This window comes from Abramis brama, assembly GCF_963993115.1.
Source record: "Abramis brama genome assembly, chromosome: 18".
NCBI classification, from domain to species: domain Eukaryota; kingdom Metazoa; phylum Chordata; class Actinopteri; order Cypriniformes; family Leuciscidae; genus Abramis; species Abramis brama.
This window is the reverse complement of record NC_139980.1, coordinates 32,115,417-32,133,559: the sequence shown is the minus strand read 5'-3', so window position 1 is coordinate 32,133,559 and position 18,143 is coordinate 32,115,417. Positions and strand designations below refer to the sequence as shown.

Genomic DNA, 18,143 nt, shown 5'->3' with positions numbered 1-18,143 from the left:
TAGTGTTTTTAGTGTTGCGAGACAACTTTCAAAAAGTAACAATTTAGTGTGTATTTCAAAGACTTTTATTAATTAAAAAAGAACAATGTGTAATAAGAAACACTTGAAATGCACTCTTACAAGTTATTACATGAAGTAAACAACATCACACATCCATCAGCCAACAAAGCACAAGAAGAAAAATACTGTATTTTTTTCTCAGTTTTTATAAAAAACAACCGGTAACCGGACAGTTGATTGACTTTTTTTTTTTTTTCTACTATGGAAGTTAATGGCTACCGTCAACTGTCTGGTTACACACATTCTTCAAAATATCTTCTTTTATGTTCAACGGAAGAGAGAAACTTGGAACAAACATGAGGGTGAGTAAATGATGAAAGATTTTTTTTTGTGTGTGGGTGAATTAACCCTTTAAAACTATGGCTAAACGTCTTTCTGTGCGTTGATAAGTGTTGGCTGCCTGTCAAAGTGCACCTAAATAGATATTTTTTATCTTAAAACTTTTTTTAAAAGCAACAGAATTTAGTTGTTTTGTTTAAAAGAGCCAATTGCATTTTCACCATTGTTGTTTTGTCTATTTGAAGACATTCCAAATGACAAAGAAAAAAAAATCCAAATCATTTCTTGAAGTTAAGTGAACATGTATATGACTGACAAAAATAGTATTTTTAATCAGAGGTGGAAACATCCTTGGGAACGAAGCAGAGAACAAAGTGAAATTATCACTGGAAAATCATTACTGATGCCGTTCATGGAGTATTAAAGAAATGTTCCGGGTTCAATACAGGTCAAGCTGCAACATTTTAATATTTCAGCCGTTCATCCCTCAGTTTGTAAAAATAAGAAAAAATCAGTTTACAGTAATGCATTTCCTACGAAGTCTATTATTGTGTGTGTCATGCAAAGGTTACAGGGTTTAGACTTTGAAAACAAAATAACTTTACACAGACAAGGTTAGTAACTGTTTAATCACCCTAGTCTCATGTTAAAGTGTATTATTTGCGATGTCATGTGGCTGTACGGTTGAAAATGCATTTCATTGTTTATTTTAGTGCCTCATAGACTTGCATTATAAGTGCACTACTGTAGACGTGATTGTTGCTGACTGAGAGGTGGAGCATTTCTTTAAAAAAACCAAGAACTTGATCAGAAAAACAACAAAGCCGCAAGTTAGAATTCAAGAATTAGACAAAATGTAACGGATCCAGAGACGACGCAGCTCTCAGAGAAACAAATTAACACATGGAGCCGAAAACAGCTCCCAAATATTCCCGCAGCACACGACCCTCCCCAAAACCCACGTAAAGTGCAAGAACACAACCCAACAAACAGGCACTGACGGCACACGGTGAGTTTAACAACTAAAGTGGAGTATTACGCTACATTTAGTCCTGTAACAGAAACAACAGGAGTGTTTGTGCCTCTGTGAAAAACATGAGCCATTCAATTGTGTCTTTCTTGTGTTGAACAGAGTGATGTTGGGCGCTCTGAAGATGTCCGGGGAACATCTCTGTTTTTCAGTAGCTGTACATGGAGAGAGGGGCGTCCTCCAGCATATCGTCCTGAAACACACAGATGTCAGCGAGGCGTTCTCAAGAAACAGTGCAATATGTGTCCCAATGACATAAAGGAGTCCTATTATGCTCTTGTTCTATTAAAGTCTTGATTTTGTTTTTGGGCTCTACTACAATAGGTTTTCATGCTTGAATGTCAAATATGTGAAGAATTATGTGTTTTTGAACAATGTTGCAACTCCTCTATTCCCAGTCTGTCAGTAACGCTCTGTTTAGTTCCTGTCTCTATGAAGCCCCTCCTTCTGAAAAGCACGATGTGCTCTGATTGGTTGGTTGGACCAGTGTGTTGTGATTGGTCGAGTGCTTTGAGTGTGTTTGGGAAATGTCCCGCCCCTCACTATAACCGTGAGTTTCAACACACTACTAACTAACTCAACCAGGCCCCGCCCCTTTATTCTGCGTATTAATTATTTAAATGAGGAATATTGTGACGTGTTCGTTCCCGCAACAAAGTACAAGCAGTGGATTCGCAGCACTGAAAAATTCTCAACATGTCGACACACGAACCAAACTCTTCCAGTCCTCAGCTACAACTACAGTGCTTGAGGGTCAAAGTAAACAATGAATGAAGACCATAGGCTGGCATTATGCAAATTCGTTACCAACCTACGTATGTTTTTGCAGGAAGTGAGACTGGAATTACTGACGACTCGTTTCAGCAGTTCAGAATCAGTTCTTTCTTTTAGGCGACAAAACTCCATTCATGATCTTTGCAGACCTTTTACATTCACAAACGATATTACACACTACATGAATTTCCGAAAAACATAATAGGGGCACTTTAAAATCAATATCATTGTGTTTCCTCTGTTTATGGCGGTTATGGTCCTGGTACATTTGAGCCTAAAATGGGAAACTATAACATCTTTAAAGTTCAGCAATATATTTTTTTTTAATGAAAGGGAAAAAAAATAGCATATCATGAGTATAAATGGCATCTAAATGGTTTCCTGAGAACAACCCTTTTCCTGTCAGTGTTGAACTTCTGTGACGGGGCTGGTTGCTTCTAGCCTGGGAAAACCCAGACAACTTCCGGCAAATTTAGATTTGCTCTGCAAGTAGTCTGGCAAAGAGCTCATTCAAGCCCATTTCTAATCCGTCGAAATCGCGGCACCAATCAGAAACGTTGAGGCGGGCTTTACACGATGACGATTGCTCTGATTGGTTTTGGGTCTATCCAATTGCGCCCAGAGGCATTTGATCGACGTCCGTTGGTGAAGCGCACCAACTTTTAAATGCATTATTAAATTCAAATTGCAAACACATGAGGACAGTCTCCATGAAAGACCCACTGGCAGATGAACGTGCGACTACATTTCTCTCCGAAACAGTAGGAAATTAAATTAGATTTAATAGAGGATTTTAACTGTGACAAGATGATTGACAGGGCAGTTTACGGATGATTGACAGATGCACGCAACAGATCCGTCAGATAAAGATGACGAAGTAGTATGTCCCAAAGCTTGCCTACTTTTTTGCTACATATTCAAAAGTAAATACCTTTTCTTCACAAAAAGAGTACATACTTTTATGGCGTAGTGTAACTTGGACGCAGCATATGGCTTTACACGATGACGATCGCTCTGATTGGTTTTAGGTCTATCCAGTTGCGCCCAGAGGCATTTGAGCGACGTCCGTTGGTGACGCCCCTTTGGAAATGAGTTATTAATGAAGCTTTGCCAGACCATAACTCAGTTACTACTGAGAATGGTCTGGTTTTAACCAGGCTAGATTGCTTCGCCATTTACAGGTGAAACTCGAAAAATATCGTGCAAAAGTTTGTGTATTTCAGTAATTCAAATTAAAAGGTGAAACTAATATTTAGTATATATAACTATATACATAAGCATAATTATACTTTTCAGAGGGCCGACATTTCTGTATTTAAAATCCTTTTTTTTATAGATTTCATGTAATATTCTAATTTTCTGAGATTTTAATTTTGGGGTTTTCATAAGCTGTAAGCCATAATCATCAAAATGATAACTTTTGCACGATATTCAAATTTTTCGAGTTTCACCTGTATTCATCAAGAATGTGTTGAATGAATCAATAAACTGAAGTCCTACCATGGGGAGATCTTGAAGTCTGCGAAACTGTGGGCCGTCATTTGTGTTTCTGAACTTCAGGAATACGAGGACCGACACAATGGCAGCAACAACGACAAACGCAGAAACCAGTCCAGCCAGGAGCGGGTCAGTGGACACTTTGTCATTGTCTAGAAATCCCAGGAAGAAGGAAAACAAGAGAAAGAGAGAGAGAATTATACTAAAACACTTTCTGGAAAAGAACATGTAAATATTGTGTGTTTTTGTGCTTGATGGTTTCTCCAGTGACGCACAGGCCTGGCGTATCCACAAAGATCTGTGTGTTCTTCAGTTGTGTCAGCGTGAAGACGTCCCGGCCCTCAGAGCTCGATGTTACTCTACAGATATAATGATGCTCTTGTTTCCCAAACCTACCATTATCAGGCTATCTGCTGTTAGAGCTCTATTCATATCCAGTTTTATGGGGATTTGTTTTGCTCGCCATTGTGGTAAACAAAAACGCAGATGTGCGCTGTAAATATTTGTGTGTGCAGCTGCATTCGGTCACAAAGGCATCAACAAAATGAATGACCATGTGATGTTTAATATCACAGCAATAAATCATGTCGGCTTTCAAACAGCAGGATTTCTGTCCGAATGCACCCTAACCAGGCACAAGAAGTTTCCAGCAGAAAGTCACGTTTTTGTCCTCACTAACTGCCTCGAAATCACAAGCAAGCAGGACAAAGTTACACGACCGTTCAAACGTTTGGGGTCAGAAAGATAACACCAAAACTGCATTTACTTGATCAAAAGTACAGTAAAAACAGTGAAATACTATTACATAAATTTAAAATAACTGTTTTCTATCTGAGTATATTTTAAAATGTAATTTATTCCTGTGATCAAAGCTGAATTTTCAGCATCATTACTCCAGTCTTCAGTGTCACATGATCCTTCAGAAATAAGTATAATATGATGATTTGCTGCTAAATAAAGAAACATTTCTCAGTTTTTTTTTGTTTTGTGGAAACATTTTTTTTTTTTCAGGATTCTTTGATGAATAGCAAGTTCTAAATAACAGCATTTATTTAATATATAATTTATTTGTAACAATATAAATGTCTTTACTGTCACTTTTGATCAATTTAATGCATTCTTGCTGAATAAAAGTATTAATTTCTTTAAAAGAAATTAAACTCTTACTGACCTCTAACTTTTAAGCGATTATATAACAGTTCCAGTCCTGGATGCTGATTGGTGCAGTGATCTAGTCATGCTAAAACACATAATATGAGCTCTGTTTCAGAATCTAGTGAGCCGCCTTTGTAGGCTACAAACATAGGCAACTTAATTATGCTGCCTTCTAAAGCAGCTCATTTTGGTACCATTGCAAGTATCCTTCATTGAGAAGGTAATCCCAGAATGCAATGCAAGAAGCTCAGTGAATAAATCAAATCAAAGATTGCGGATGATGCAAGAGTAATTAAATATAAATGCAGAATTCATACTTTAAAGCGCTGATAAATATAGTTCATGATAATTAAATTATATTTAATAAATACATTACATTTAAGTGTACATAAATATATTAAGTGTAATATATGTAATAATAATTCAGAATTCATACTGAAAAGTACAGATAAATATAGTTTATACTAATTAATTAAATAAATGCATTATATTTAAGTGTATTTAATTATATTTTGATGACATATTTAAGTATATATATATATAATTACATTATATTTAATAAATGCATTATATTTATGTGTACATAAATATATTAAGTGTAATATATGTAATATTAATAATTCATAATGAAAAGTACTGATAAATATAGTTTATACTAATATTTAATAAATGTATTATATTTAAGTATATTTGTATTTAAATATATTATATACATATATATATGTAAGTGTAATATATATTTAATATAATAAGGAATTTTTTGGGTTACTAAAAAACAAGATAAAATACTTGTCAACAAAATTATATTTTGCATTCTAAAAGGTCAGATTTACCGTTGCTCAGCGAAATTTGGCAGGTGAAATCCAGTTATTCCAATAGGAATGTGTGCGATCGGGAATTTTGCATGGGTTGGAAAAGTTTTCGCTCATGTTCAAGCTGGTCACGCGAACCCGCCGGCTGACCAACAGAAAGCTGCTCGGCTTGACAGTGATTTCTGTGTGAGGCGAGCGGTGCTTCATACGTCACTACGCTATTGACAGTGGACACCTGACCTGTTCGACTAAAATAGTCGACTTGCATACGGCCGTATGCCGGAAGCTAGTTATTTTAGTCGATAGAACGTCGTTTTATTTTAGTCGTCAGAACGTAGGCTCACTATTGGCCAGCATCACACACGACCAGTGTCGGCCAATAGTGAGTCTACGTTCTGACGTACAACCCAGAAGCGCAGCGCTATTACACTACGTGCACTCACTCAGAGGCCCACACAGAAGAACATGAAGAGTTGAATAAAGTCTTTATTTTTGTTTTGTTTTTGCACACAAAAAGTATTCTCGTCGCTTGATAATCTTAAGGTTGAGCCACTGTAGTCACTTGGACTATTTTATACATAGTCTTTAATAACTTTTCTGGGATGGCAGATATCAATTACATAGAAGCCTATGGAGGAGTGATCCAGCTCTCAGATTTAATCAAAAATATCTTAATTTGTGTTTCTGAAGATGAACGAAAGTCTTACGGGGTTGGAACAACATGAGGGTGAGTAATTACTGACAAATAATAACTAACCCTTTAAATATGGATGTTTCTTACATGAACGCATCGCTTTACTTCAGAAGGCCTTTATTAACCCGCCAGAGCCGTGTCGAGCACTTTAATCATGGATGGATGCACTTTGATGGACTTAAAAAAATATATATACCCATTGACTCCCATTATAAAGCCTGAAAGAGCCAGGGCATTTTTTAATATAACTCTGATTGTATTCGTCTGAAAGATGAATGTCATATACACCTAGGATGGCTTCAGGGTGAGTAAATCATGGGCTCATTTTCATTTTTGGGTGAACTATCCCTTTAAGGAAAAGCAGGAATAGCCACTGTTTTCACGTACCGTCATCTCCGACGTTCAGTGCCGAGGGTGTGTCGGCGTGGGCTTTGGCCTGGACGGGACTGCTGCTCGCTGACTTCTGTGTGTTGACCGTGGGGAAGGCGGATGATGTGGGTGATGACGCTGTCGGGGAGGATTTCTGTGTGGGATGAGCGCTCGTCGACCCTGAGCTGGTCACCTCTGGAGCTGTGGTGGGTTCAGGAAGTGTCGTGTGGAAGGTGCTGATGATGTGGACGGTGTTCGTGGGCTCATGGGTTGGTGATGGCAGGAGTGTAGTAGGTGTTGTAGGTCCTGCCATGGTCACTGCTGTCTGATTATCCACAGGAGACACATCAGACCCGTTCCGACTGTCTGTGATGTTCCCGGAGAAAGTGACGTTGTCCGCTGGAGCGGATGAGTTCGCCACCGTCTCTGATGGTGAAACAGGCATGATGGCATCAAACACACACAAACTAAGTGTTGTTCGCCTTCAGATTTGAGAGCAACTTCCAATATATTACAGACATAAATCAACAAGATATTTTAATGTTTTTAAAAAGAAGTCTCATAAGGACTCCATTTATTTGATATTACAGAAATATTACAATTTAAAATGACTGATTTCTGACTATTAAAAATGTAATTTATTCCTGTGATCAAAGCTGAATTTTCAGCATCATTACTCCAGTCTTCAGTGTCACATGATCCTCCAGAAATCATTCTAATATGCTGATTTGCTGCTCAAGAAACATTTATGATTATTATCAATGTTATAAACAGTTGTGCTGCTTTATATCTAGAAACTGTGATACAAGATTTTTCCGGATTCTTTGATGAATAGAAAGTTCAATCTTTTCTAACATTATAATTGTCTTAACTGTCACTTTTGATCAATTTAATGCATTCTTGCTGAATAAAAGTGTTAATTTCTTGTTTAAAAACTGAACTGTACACTGTATACTTTAATGAAAAAACGAATACGTTGTTAAAAAGTGTTTTCCCCCTTTGTTCGTGTCTTATCTCGTCTATTGCACAAAGTAAGCCAGGACTGCCACTGATGCCCACTCAAAAGAATTAAAAATGAGTGCATGACGTCCCAGGTGGGCCAGAAGAGTAATTATCACCATGTTTCCATGGTGCCCTCTGCATAATTACACAAACATGACAGCATATGAAGGATCTGCTGACAGAAATGTTGTGAAATAATTAAAAATATACAAACTGAGCTGAATAATACCAGATGAAATGTAGCTTTGGGCTTTTTACAGTTCAAATCATGAGCACACGACTCAACAAGCGGCTGCATGTTCAATGCTATTTCTTGGGTTGGTTTTGCCTTTTCCTTGAGTCTTTGTTCAAGATAAAAAGCATTTCCAAATCCTGCACTGTGACTTATGTCTGATTGAAACATGATATTCAGTAAGTCAAATAAATCGCAGGGTTAGACTTGTTTTAATCCATCAGGAGGTGGTTGGATTGTGAAAAGTGGTCTCTTAATGACGGCTGGGGGAAGGGATGCAAAATAAGAAGAGTTTGGTATTGTCAGAAAAAGGAAATTTGTTTCAGAGGTAAGTTGAGGAATGACAGGAACATGTAAATTGAGTTTTTTTTGCATATGTTTGTCAACCAGATATGAGGAACCACTGGAATTGGTTGTTTTGCAATGATCTGAATGTGAAAACACTGAATGTTTGCCACATATATGTGAGTTCTTTAGAGAAAGAGAGAGAGGAGGGGCTGTGTTCACAATATCGCTATCTAGCATACTACTACTATTTCTGCAGTGTATGCTACCATGCATTCAAAAGCGTGGGGTCACTAAGATTGGTTTTAAAGAAATAAATACTTTTATTCAGCAAGGATGCATTAAATTGATCAAAAGTGACAGTAAAAGACATTTAAAATGTTACAAGAGATTTCTGTTTCAAATAAATGCTGATGAACTTTCTGTTCGCCACAGACATATGAAGCAGCACAACTGTTTTTAACATTGATAATAATCAGAAATATTTCTTGAGCAGCAAATCATTATATTAGAATGATTTCTGAAGGATCATGTGACACTGAAGACTGGAGTAATGATGCTGAAAATTCATTTAAATGACATTTTCAAATATGTTACAATAGAAAACAGTTCTTTTAAATTGTAACAATATTTCACAATTGACTTTGACGCTTCAAAAAGTACATAAAGAGATTGTAAAACTAATCAATATGATTTGAGCGGTTTAGCCAAAATTTTCTGAAGAGACTCTATCGCTTTATATGATGAACAAATTTAATTTGAAAAAATTGAAATGGAAAAGTCTTACGGGTTTGGAACGACATGAGGGTGAGTAATTAATTTTCATTTTTGGGTGAACTATCCCTTTAAGAAAAAACTGTTTCTACACCAAATGTTTTTCCTTCTAGTATTTCCTCTGAACACAGCCGGGGTTTTTAACACTGCGGTATTGCAGCAGGATCATTTTTAATGGTGTGTTGGTGAGATCTTTCATGGATTCACAGTGTGTGGCTGTGCATGAGGCGTGTGTGTGTGTGTGTGAACAGCATTGAGCTGTATGTGCTGTGTGTCATGAGGATTCAAACTCTCACACTCTCACGTCAGATCTCACACTGCATTTACTCACTGTCTCTCTTTCTCACACTCCTCGCTTTATGCCATTTACATTGCAGTTGCAGTTCAGAGCCACAGATTATTATTTTATAAATGATCTGTATTCTGATGTCAGGGGTGGTAGTTAAAGGTGCAGTATGTGATTTCTGAGAAAAAATGGGGCGTGTCCACTCATGATGGGGGAGGAGAGAGAGTGAGCCAATCAGCAGTAGGGGGCGTGTCCACTTATGATGGGGAGGAGAGAGAGCCAATCAGTAGTAGGGGGTGTGTCCACTCATGATGGGGAGGAGAGTTAGCCAATCAGCGGTAGGGGGTGTGTCTACTCATGATGGGGGAGGAGAGAGTGAGCCAATCAGCAGTAGGGGGCGTGTCCACTCATGATGGGGGAGGAGAGAGAGACAATCATTAGTAGGGGGTGTGTCCACTCATGATGGGGGAGGAGAGAGAGTGAGCCAATCAGCGGTAGGGGGCGTGTCTACTCATGATGGGGGAGGAGAGAGAGCCAATCAGTAGTAGGGGGTGTGTCCACTCATGATGGGGGAGGAGAGAGAGTGAGCCAATCAGCAGTAGGGGGTGTGTCCACTCATGATGGGGGAGGAGAGAGAGCCAATCAGTAGTAGGGGGGGTGTCCACTCATGATGGGGAGGAGTGTGAGCAAATCAGCAGTAGGGGGAGTGTCCACTAGTGGTGGGGGAGGAGAGAGTGAGCCAATCAGCAGTAGGGGGTGTGTCCACTCATGATGGGGAGGAGAGAGTGTGAGAAAATCAGCAGTAGGGGGCGTGTCCACTCATGATGGGGGAGGAGAGAGAGTGAGCCAATCAGCAGTAGAGGGCGTGTCCACTCATGATGGGGGAGGAGAGAGAGTGAACCAATCATCAGTAGAGGGCGTGTCCACTCATGATGGGGGAGGAGAGAGAGCCAATCAGTAGTAGGGGGTGTGTCCACTCATGATGGGGGAGGAGAGAGAGTGAGCCAATCAGCAGTAGGGGGTGTGTCCACTCATGATGGGGGAGGAGAGAGAGCCAATCAGTAGTAGGGGGGGTGTCCACTCATGATGGGGAGGAGTGTGAGCAAATCAGCAGTAGGGGGAGTGTCCACTAGTGGTGGGGGAGGAGAGAGTGAGCCAATCAGCAGTAGGGGGTGTGTCCACTCATGATGGGGAGGAGAGAGTGTGAGAAAATCAGCAGTAGGGGGCGTGTCCACTCATGATGGGGGAGGAGAGAGAGTGAGCCAATCAGCAGTAGAGGGCGTGTCCACTCATGACTCATAATTTGGATATTCATAGAACTGCGTATACTATAAGAATTTTTTTCAAGGAAAAAACGTTTAAACATGGCATTTTGGTGATCAAAGTTTAGTTTTAAGGGATACAATTATTGAATTATTGAGTAGGTTGAAAATTACCTACTTTTTTTCCTACAGTGTTTTCTGTAGATTTTTTTCCTACAGTGCACAGATTATTTTAGAGACTGAATATGTTTCAAATCCAGCGATTAGTTCTCTCTCACAAGCACTTGTTGTTGCAGTCTAGGAACTCGGTTAAAGCCTATCAGATTGGGGTTTCGACGGCAATGTTAATCTCTGATTAAAACCCCAGATGAATAAATGTTGTACCTGTCGTCGAGCCTGTGTGAGGCGTGGTGTCATTGCTGTGGTTAGTCCAGGACTGTGTCTGATTCCTGCTGGGTGTCTCGGGCTGCAGGGACGAGCTCATGTTGACGCCGTCTCTTCTCTTCACATGATCCGCAGACGACACGCAGCGGTAATCACCTGAAGACAGGAGGACAACGAGGACAAAGTTGATGTATGAATCAGGAACACAGAACTAGGGGAAATGTCAGTCTGTGACTTAAATTATTCAAAGTAATCAGCATATTTAAATGAAAATGGGTATTATCATGAATTAAAAATGAGAGAATGTCTCCGCCAAATCAGAGGGAATATTTAAACATCTTCTGTCTTTCATTATCTGATGAAAAGTGTTAATAATTAATTCAATCATTTAATTAAGCAACACTAGCATCTGAAATAAAATGTTGAAGTATTAAAAGTTTTTTTATTTTTTTTATTAAAGCTAAATAAAAAAAATAAAGTGACAAAAACAACCAAATGACTAAAACTGAAAACTGAAAATAAAAATGAAAAATTTACAAATAAAAGCTCATTCAAAATATTACTAAATACACTGTAAAAATTATTATTTTTTGAAGGTTGTAAAATACAACAGATTATTGGAAGATGTTTTTCAGGAAATTTTCTGAATTTCATGTTTAATGTGCTAGTTGCTTTTACTTTGTCATTAATTATGAAATTACAATTTCTGAGTTGTTTCTACACCAAATTTTTATAATAGTATATAAATACTAAGATAACACTGCTGATTTAACTAGAAACATGAATTGACAGTATTATTAACTAGTTTTACATTGGTATATGATGCTAAGTAAGTTGTGGGCAGTTGCCAGAGCAGATTTAAAATATAATTTATCAATCATAACTAAAAAGATTATTTGTTGTAGATGCTGGCTAATATCTGTGCATCATTATTTGACTCGAGACTTCCTATAACATTGAGTTATTTTTGGATCCCTAATCTCAGTCTCACTCGCTGACACACACACGTACACACACACACACACACACACACACACACACACACACTGTTTGCGGGTCATTACCCAGAATCCTGAGGGAGTTTTTTTTAAGGGTTTTGTGCACCACCACACCCTGCCACTTCACAAGATTTCTTTTGGCTGAGCTCCTCAATAACACCCCTGTTCACCCCACGTCACGAAGCACACAGCCCGCTCGCAATGGGAATAAGCCTATACGACGACTCCGGGGGATATTTTGGGAGTGTGATTCAGAGCATGATTCAGCAGTTTATTTTGTTCCTTTATTGGGGAAAATACACCAGTCCACAGCATGACAATGGCCCGATCAGCATCACAGAACAGATTTATTACAATGCTACATAAAGACAGTCTATGGCCTTTTCAAATTTTAACCTTTGTATCATTTTCTCTCTCTCTCTCTCTCTCTCTCTCTCTCTCTCTCTCTCTCTCTCTCTCTCTCTCTCTCTCTCTACATTTAGTCTATTTTTGTCTCAAGACACACATCTTCAATTCAAGCCCTGTGTGTGTGTGATATAAACACAGCTCACATTATATCAGAGAATGGTACAGCAATACACAAACTTTAATTTTTTTCACAAAGGATTTCGAAAGGAACATAAAAGCTCATTCAAAATATTACTAAATACACTGTAAAAATGATTATTTTTGAAGTTTTAAAATAGAACAGAGATTATTGGAAGATGTTTTTCAGGATATTTTCTGAATTTCATGTTTAATGTGTTAGTTGCTTTTACTTTGTCATTAATTATGAAATTCAAATTTTTGAGTTGTTTCTACACCAATCTTTTTTTTTTTCAGTAATAGTATATAAATACTAATATAACACTGCTGATTTAACTAGAAACATGAATTGACAGTATTATTAACTAGTTTCAAATTTTTGTCTCAGACACACATCTTCATTTCAAGCCCTGTGTGTGTGTGATATGAACACAGCTTGCATTATATCAGAGAAAGGTACAGCAACACACACAAACTTTAATTCTTTTCACAAAGGATTCGAAAGGAACATAACAGGTAAACTCTGCATATGTCCATTAGTGCAAAAGAACTCATGTAAAATCTGGCATGTAAAAGGCATGTTTTTTTAAGCACTCATATGTGACACTGGATCACAAAACCAGTCACATGTCGCACGGGTATATTTGTGGCAATAGCCAACAATACATTGTATGGGTCAAAATTATCGATTTTTCTTTTATGCCAAAATTCATTAGGAAATTAAGTAAAGATCATGTTTCATGAAGATATTTTGTAAATTTCCTACAGTAAATATATAAAACATTTATTTTTGTGAATCGCGAACATAAATGGACAACTTTTCCCATTTTCTCATTGTTTCAATTTTTTTGCACCCTCAGATTCCAGATTTACAAATAGTTACTCGACCAAATATTGTCCTATCCTAACAAACCATACATCAATGGAAAGCTTATTTATTCAGCTTTCATATGCTGTATAACTGTCAATATAAAAAAAAATTGACCCATGTGACTGGTTTTGTGGTCCAGGGTCACATATTATTTTGAATGCAATTTGAATTCAATGCAAAACTGTGTTATTTGAGCTGTAGAGTCATGGAGAATCATTTTCATCTTCCAGTTATTCTTCACTAGTTCCTGGTTGTATTTTTTTCCTCCTTGTGTCATGCATAATTTTCTGTGTGTACATGCTTGTAACTTTGAACATATTGGAAAGAATGTTTCAGTCTTGTGATCCACATTGAATTACAGTATTTTAACGTTTCCTTGTGTACGCCCAAGTACTGTACCTAAAATTTTTTGCTTTTTTTTGTGTGAAAAGTCTGTAGTAATGCACATTATGCCACAAATGCTGCACACAGGATCATTCCTTTAAAAAAATAAACACAATGTGACTTCTGTGTCAAAACTAGAAGCAATATGATGCATGCATCAAAATTCTTTGTATATTTGCATCAGGGATTTTAAACATGACTTTATCATTTATGATTTTACATGTCAAACAAAAACCTCCTGTAAAGATAAGATTTGCAGATATGAGAGGTGAGAAAACCAGCCAGTAGATGTGAGAAACATGCAAGTGAGAAACAGATGATGACATACTGGGTGAGTGTCTAATACATATTAGTGGTGTTTGCCTCAATTTCAATTATCACCATAGTATGGAAGCTTGTTACCACCACTTGTTTGCGACCAGAGGTGGACAAAGTACACAACTTCCTTACTTGAATGAAAGTACAGATACTACTGGTCAAATATTACTCCGTTACAAGTAAAAGTTGTAAAGACCTTTTACTTAAGATTTTTACTTAAGTAAAAGTACAGAAGTACTTGTTTTAAAAGTACTTAAAGGGATACTCCACTTTTTTTGGAAATAGGCTCATTTTACAACTCCCCCAGAGTTAAACAGTTGAGTTTTACCGTTTTCGAATCCATTCAGCCGATCTCCGGGTCTGGCGGTACCACTTTTAGCATAGCTTAGCATAGATCATTGAATCGGACAAGACCATTAGCATCTCTCTCAAAAAAATGATCAAAGAGTTTCGATATTTTTCCTATTTTTCCTATTCCTAAAGTTGCGATTTTCTAGGCTGGAAACTTTGCTGCTGTACCATGAGTGCAGCAGGCGTAATGATATGACGCAGTGCCCTGCATGGTACGGCAGCAAAGTTTCTTGATTATTACGCAGGAATGAGAGTATAGTTCCTAGCCATATCAGCCTAGAAAATCGCAACTTTACATTTTCCGTCGCTCTTAGTACACGATGTAACTACAGAAGAGTCAAGTTTTAAATAGGAAAAATATCGAAACTCTTTGGTCATTTTTTTGAGAGAGATGCTAATGGTCTTGTCCGATTCAATGATCTATGCTAAGCTATGCTAAAAGTGGTACCGCCAGACCCGGAGATCGGCTGAATGGATTCGAAAACGGTAAAACTCAACTGTTTAACTCTGGGGGAGTTGTAAAATGAGCCTATTTCCGAAAAAAGTGGAGTATCCCTTTAAGTATCAAAAGTAAATTTCAATGCATTGTTTTATTATTGTTGCATTGTAGTGTAATACTTACAGTACCTTATGCCTCTGAATCTATGCCTGCCTTCCCTCATATCAATATCAAATTTATTTCTAGAACACAGTTCCAGTAGTGGGATTGAATGTGAGATTGAATAAATGCACTCAATAACGTCCACAATGGTTTCGGACACCCAAATGGCTGTTCCCTCAAATAGTGCCCTATTTAAAGTTGTTTGGCTTTAAGTATGAATATGTTAGCCTTACTGTTGTCTATAAGCTAGTGTGCACCAAAACAATGACAAAATTCGCATTTAAAAGACCAAACCCAACGTTGAAAATGAAAATCAGGTTGATGTCAGAATCCAAGGCCAGATTGACGTTAATCTCCAACGTTGGCCAGACGTTGTATTGTGGTTGAAAACGAAAATCGGGTTGACGTCAGAAACCAACATCAGTCGGTTTCTGACGTCAGTCCGACTTTCATTTCCAGCCAAAATGCAACCCCTGCAAAAATGCAACCCCTGCAACCAGAATCATCCACTAACTGACATTACTACTTTCTACTCAAGGACCTGACAGAATTGTAGTGGAGTAAAAAGTACGATATTTGTCTTTCAAATGTAGTGAAGTTAAAGTAAAAAGTTTCCAGAAAAAATAATACTTAAGTAAAGTACAGATACTCAAAAAGTGTACTTAAGTACAGTACTCAAGTAAATGTACTTTGTTACTGTCCACCTCTGTTTGCGGCAAGGTCATTTTTCACCCTCCAAAGCATCTCCATGGATATGTTTCTATTTCAAATCTATCATTAATATATTACATGATTTAAATAATTAAATACATGTGTTAACTATTTACAAAGGATTCATTACAACAGTAGCCTAAAACAATGACTTAAAAGATATTTCACTGTTGCTTAGCATTACCAAGTAAGCTAGTGAGGCTTTTGTGAGGCTAAAAGTGTTATTGAATTTTAAAGTAAAGAGAGAAATTATTTTTCTTTGGAGCATAAATGGATTGGGATAATGCCAAGAATAATACCAGGAATGAAAGTAAAAATGGTTTTTCAAAGCTGCAAACGTGGAATAAAAAAAAGAAAAGAAAAAGAAAAAGAAAAGGTAACATAGTTCCAAGATGAAAGTGAGAGGAACAGGACGTCAGAATGCAAAGAGAACAAGCAACAGAAACGCTCTAAAAATACACCATGATTGTTCAGCCGCACGTCCTGAACAATCTCACTCTCACTCAGTCATCCTCAGAGAACTACAGGCCGTTCTGTGAGAACAGCTCAGCTGTACGAAAACAGGCCTTCTGCAATACAATCTGATTTAAATACACCGCTGCGTGACCCTTAATTACAAACACTGGCTATAAATGAAAGCATTCTGGGATTGAGAGACAGTATGTGTGGTTTAACAGCTTTCCCATGATGCTCTCTGTGCCAGTGCTGGGAGAGAGAGAGATAAATTTAATGCATTTCCGCCCTTATGAGCATGATTGTGTGTGTGTGTGTGTGTGTGTGGGTGGGTATAAAAATAAAGTAATTAAAGTTTGTTTGTTTTTTGCAGAAAAATGCAGAGAGTTTTGTGTGATGGGTAGGATTAGGGGTCGGGTTAGTGTGTGTGTGTGTGTGTGTGTGTGTGTGTGTGTGATGGGCAGGTTTTGGGGTCGGGTTAGTGTGAGGGGATAAAACATACAGTTTGTACAGTATAGAAACCATTATGTCTATGAAATGTCCTTATTTAGAAATGTCCTTATTTAGATAGCTAAGTAAACGTGTGTGTGTGTGTGTGTGTGTGTGTGGGTATAAAAATAAAGTAATTAAAGTTTTTTTTTTTTTATGTAAAAATGCAGAAAGTTTTGTGTGATGGACAGGTTTAGGGGTCGGGTTAGTGTGTGTGTGTGTGTGTGTGATGGGCAGGTTTAGGGGTCGGGTTAGTGTGAGGGGAGAGAATATACAGTTTGTAGAGTATAGAAACCATTATGTCTATGAAATGTCCCTATTTAGAAAGCTAAGTAAACGTGTATGTTTGATAATGGAATATTCACAATTAAATTTGAGTGACTTTTCACAAAGCTGGTGATCTTTTACACTCTAAACTGAACACATAACTGAACAGACAGCAAAAGCTTTAACTAATGTCATATAAAATATAATTTTTAAATATTCCAATTTAAAGCACCAGCTTATGTTTGCGTTCATATGAAGTCATGTTAGTCTTACTGTCCAGAAACCAGTGTCAGGCTGTAATTAGAGTTCTGGATGAGTCTCTTCACCGCAAGATATAAGGCTATGGCTCAAAACATAGTGAGCTCCCTAACTAGAAAACATTTTTGGGCATCCAAAATGAACTATGGTGGCTGCCTAGGTAGGCAGCTCGCTAGGTTTTGAGATATAACCATTGTTTGACTGCACAGGATACGCGTGGCAGCAGAATTTTCAAAATGTCACAATTGCTGTTACTGTAATTGTTTACAGACAGATAACGATAGATAGATAGATAGATAGATAGATAGATAGATAGATAGATAGATAGATAGATAGATAGATAGATAGATAGATAGATTTTTTTTTACCTGTAATCAAAGAACAGTAGAAGAGCACCATCGCGCAAAACGCAACATTTCCACATCTGCCCATATCCTTCATATGACAATAGAAGAAAACTAACTTTAACCTAAAATTATCGAGTCCTTCTTCCGTTCTTTCCTTCTTCAGGCATAAAAACAGAAACAAAAGTCACAATTAAACGCCTCTGGGTGGGCGCTGGAAGCGGACAGAGATTAATTTAGATGTCAACGGGGTTTTCTTAGTTTCCAACAGCGTGACAGAATCCAGTCAGATGATCAGATGAGTCCTCAACAGTGAACAGTTCATTCACAGTAGAGCCAGACCTGAAGTGATCCTGCGCGCTCTCGCCTGAGCGGTGGGCGGAGCGCGTGAACCGCGCGCACGAGGCGTCTCGAAACCATGCTCGAAACCATAGACTGTAAAAAAATAATAAAAAAAATCGAAACATTTGTTTTATTTTCTATTCAATTTTTATTTTTACAGTCTGTGCTTGAGACGCGTTTCTGTAACTAATTTCCATGGGCATATAACAACTTTTGTCAATTATTTATTTATTTATTTATTGTTTATTTTGTTGTACTCCAAGATACTCTATATAAAGATGCGCTATATAAATGTAACAAATTATTAATAATAATAATTACTATTTTCCTTTTTCC

The 18,143-nt window shown here is 37.7% G+C and overlaps 1 protein-coding gene across 1 annotated transcript; it reads right to left on the bottom strand.

Moving 5' to 3' along the window:
* Nucleotides 1–42: 42 nt before the first annotated feature.
* Nucleotides 43–17,841, bottom strand: LOC311068227 (uncharacterized protein). Its single transcript, XM_084090546.1, has 5 exons — nt 17,490–17,841; nt 10,896–11,051; nt 6,689–7,096; nt 3,644–3,792; nt 43–1,562 (listed from the first exon to the last, which is right to left on the bottom strand). Exons 1-5 carry the CDS (start codon nt 17,560–17,562, stop codon nt 1,518–1,520), a joined length of 831 nt encoding a protein of 276 aa, XP_083946672.1. The 5' UTR covers nt 17,563–17,841; the 3' UTR covers nt 43–1,517.
* Nucleotides 17,842–18,143: the final 302 nt, after the last annotated feature.

What these genes read in the sequence shown, in the direction of transcription:
- LOC311068227 (XM_084090546.1), bottom strand. Translation starts at nt 17,562, where the DNA reads ATGAAGGATATGGGCAGATGTGGAAATGTTGCGTTTTGCGCGATGGTG. An exon ending in CTACTGTTCTTTGATTACAG is followed by an intron (nt 11,052 to 17,489) that starts GTAAAAAAAAAT and finishes TCCTGTCTTCAG; the next exon opens with GTGATTACCGCTGCGTGTCG. An exon ending in GACTTCAAGATCTCCCCATG is followed by an intron (nt 1,563 to 3,643) that starts GTAGGACTTCAG and finishes TGTGTGTTTCAG; the next exon opens with GACGATATGCTGGAGGACGC.